General features: G+C 36.7%; 1 protein-coding gene across 1 annotated transcript in view; it reads left to right on the top strand.

The window, feature by feature from the left end:
• Positions 1-1,202: 1,202 nt before the first annotated feature.
• The window catches only part of LOC113810116 (uncharacterized), a 6,269-nt gene continuing 4,971 nt past the window's right edge, over positions 1,203-2,500 (top strand). The window contains exons 1-2 of the mRNA XM_070121346.1: positions 1,203-1,231; positions 1,331-1,483. Coding sequence (XP_069977447.1) covers positions 1,203-1,231; positions 1,331-1,483 — 182 coding nt within the window. The remainder of the gene's footprint in view (positions 1,232-1,330; positions 1,484-2,500) is intronic.

The raw sequence follows: 2,500 nt of genomic DNA on the forward strand, positions 1-2,500 counted from the left end.
GTAATAATGATAATAATAGTAATGATAGTAATAATGATAATAAGAGTAATGATAGTAATAATGATAGTGGTAATGATAATGAAAATAACAATAATAATGATGATAATAATAGTAATGATAGTAATAATGATAATTGTTATAATAATAATGATAATTGCTATAATAATAATGGTAATAAGAGTAACAATAATGATAATAGGAACAGTAGTAATAATGATAATAATCATGACCATTACTATGATCATAATAATAAAAAAATAGTAACCAAAGCTATTATCGGAATTACAAGCCTGACAAAACTATTCCGGGAACTGGAGCATATGATCTGTTATCTTGGCACTGAGATATCAAAGAGATAGATAAGAGTGTATCAGAAAATGATGGTGTATAAATATAGTAAAGAAAACAAAACTTGTGCATGCATGTGTGTGTGTGTGTGTGTGTGTGTGTACGCGCGCATATAAAGGTACATGGGTCAATAGTTATTAATAAAGATAGCGATTCGAGTATGTGCGTGTGTTGCAAATACTGTGGCATACCGTGCTCCATCTTGTAGCTGTTCCATGAGTGTTATTCATAAAGGCTATACCGCAGCGGTTGTTTATATTCAACCTAGAAAAAAAGAGAAACTATGAATTATAGATGAAAAAAAAAAATCTTAATATATAATTATGAACGATTATATGTATAACTTGTACTTAAACCTAAAATCATCAACTGGCCTTCTCAGGGGCTCCATGGTTCATGATGGCAAGGCACGTAGAAATAAATGCTTTTTAAACTGGTCCTCTGAACAAGGAAGTCGTGTCGTAACTGAAGATATTGCAAGAAACAGGTCGTAGATTGCAGAAACAGGGATGAGAGTTGTTACAATACACAGTGGTGTCTATTCACCTTTACCCTTCTCGTGTGAATATCATCGACAAAAATCAGTAACCTTGTCTTCCTAATACGTGAGATACAGAACTGAGTCAAACACCCACTCCCTTCTGTATCGGTTAGATTCATTATCTTGCAGATGTTAGTCTTATCTGCAGAAACGAATGTTCTTTCAGCTCTCAGGCATTTCATTAGTCGATGTCATCAGTCATCAGTGGTTTCTCAGTCGATGAAGTCAATCGGAGGGAGAAAGGAGACACAGCAGATAATCGGATGGACAGATAACGACGAAAATGAAAATGCAAGGACCTGGAGAGAGCCCCATGCCTATCTCTGATAACTGCCCTCAGAAGTGCTTGTTATCGTCGACATAGCCGGACACAATCGTATTGCTGATCTGATAGCGCCCTCTTTTTGTTGGCGTCTACTGCACACACCGCCCGCTCGTCAGGTATGTCTTGGCTTGGCTTGGTTTGCAGATATTGTTCATTTTGTTGTTCACGAGTAGTAGAATAGAGCTGGTAAGAGATGAAGATGCGGAGAGGAACAGAAGAGCATCTGGTAAGAGTGATAAGGATCGGGAAATGAAGAGCACACCTGTAAGGTATTTGTGTGTTGATTTCCACTGTCAGTGTCTGCAAACATTCGAAACTAACCAAAACCTCTGGAAGTAAAGGTACTAGTGGTAGTCTCTAAGATCTGACGTGGAAGATTGGTAAATCATTAAAACAGTTTAGGATGAGATAATGAAAAAGGAAACTGTACAATTAGGAAGTGAACATAACATAGCATAGTTCGGGGCAAAATGAGACATTGGCAGCCCCAATTGCAAGTTCCTCGCTTCGTAATACACAATGATGCTTACATAAATTGTGAAAATTATCATTGAAGGCTCTTTTATGTTCATCAACCGTCGTTTCGTTTGGAATGACAAGCAAAATGGAAGGTGTGATTTTTTTCCTCCATTTTTAAATCCTTGCGCCGACACTCACTGCTTTAAGATGGGTTCATTTCAGTTTTATTGAATAACCAAGTGCTTACTGTATTTAGATTTTCGATGCCTTTTCTTCCATCTTGCAAGTGTGAATAGGCTAATTTTCAATATATTTTGGTTGTTGCCGATTCGAATCATTCTCCTGCCACTGGGGCAAAATGAGACAGCACGCAGCTATTTTGACCTAGCCTGTATTTTTTAAAAAGGGACTTGGCTGTCTCTTAAGTGCTCTGTAGTTCAAGATGGCACGGATCGTAAAAAAAAAATCTCTTAAACTAGTCCCGTGAACAAGGAGGTCGACAATATATTGAATGAAACTGATACAACATAAACTTTTTTTTATACCATCAAAGGTATCAGTGCAGGTCAAAAGATACAGCTAAGAAAGAATGGGAAGATAGGAAGTCAGCTATTTCCGTAAGAAAAACATGTTTGCTGATCTTTTAAACTTTTCAAGAGACGGAGAAGTTACAATCTGTGAAGGCAATGTGACTTTTATACGATCGACCTACATCAAATGTCTTTGAACTGAGGGGTCATGGAACTTCTAGTAACTTGCAGGTTGATAAAAATCAGGTAAAAACTTATAGATGGAATGTGAATTATCAGTTACAGTTTCTTATTAGA

This window comes from Penaeus vannamei, chromosome 4 (genome assembly GCF_042767895.1).
Source record: "Penaeus vannamei isolate JL-2024 chromosome 4, ASM4276789v1, whole genome shotgun sequence".
Lineage (NCBI taxonomy): Eukaryota > Metazoa > Arthropoda > Malacostraca > Decapoda > Penaeidae > Penaeus > Penaeus vannamei.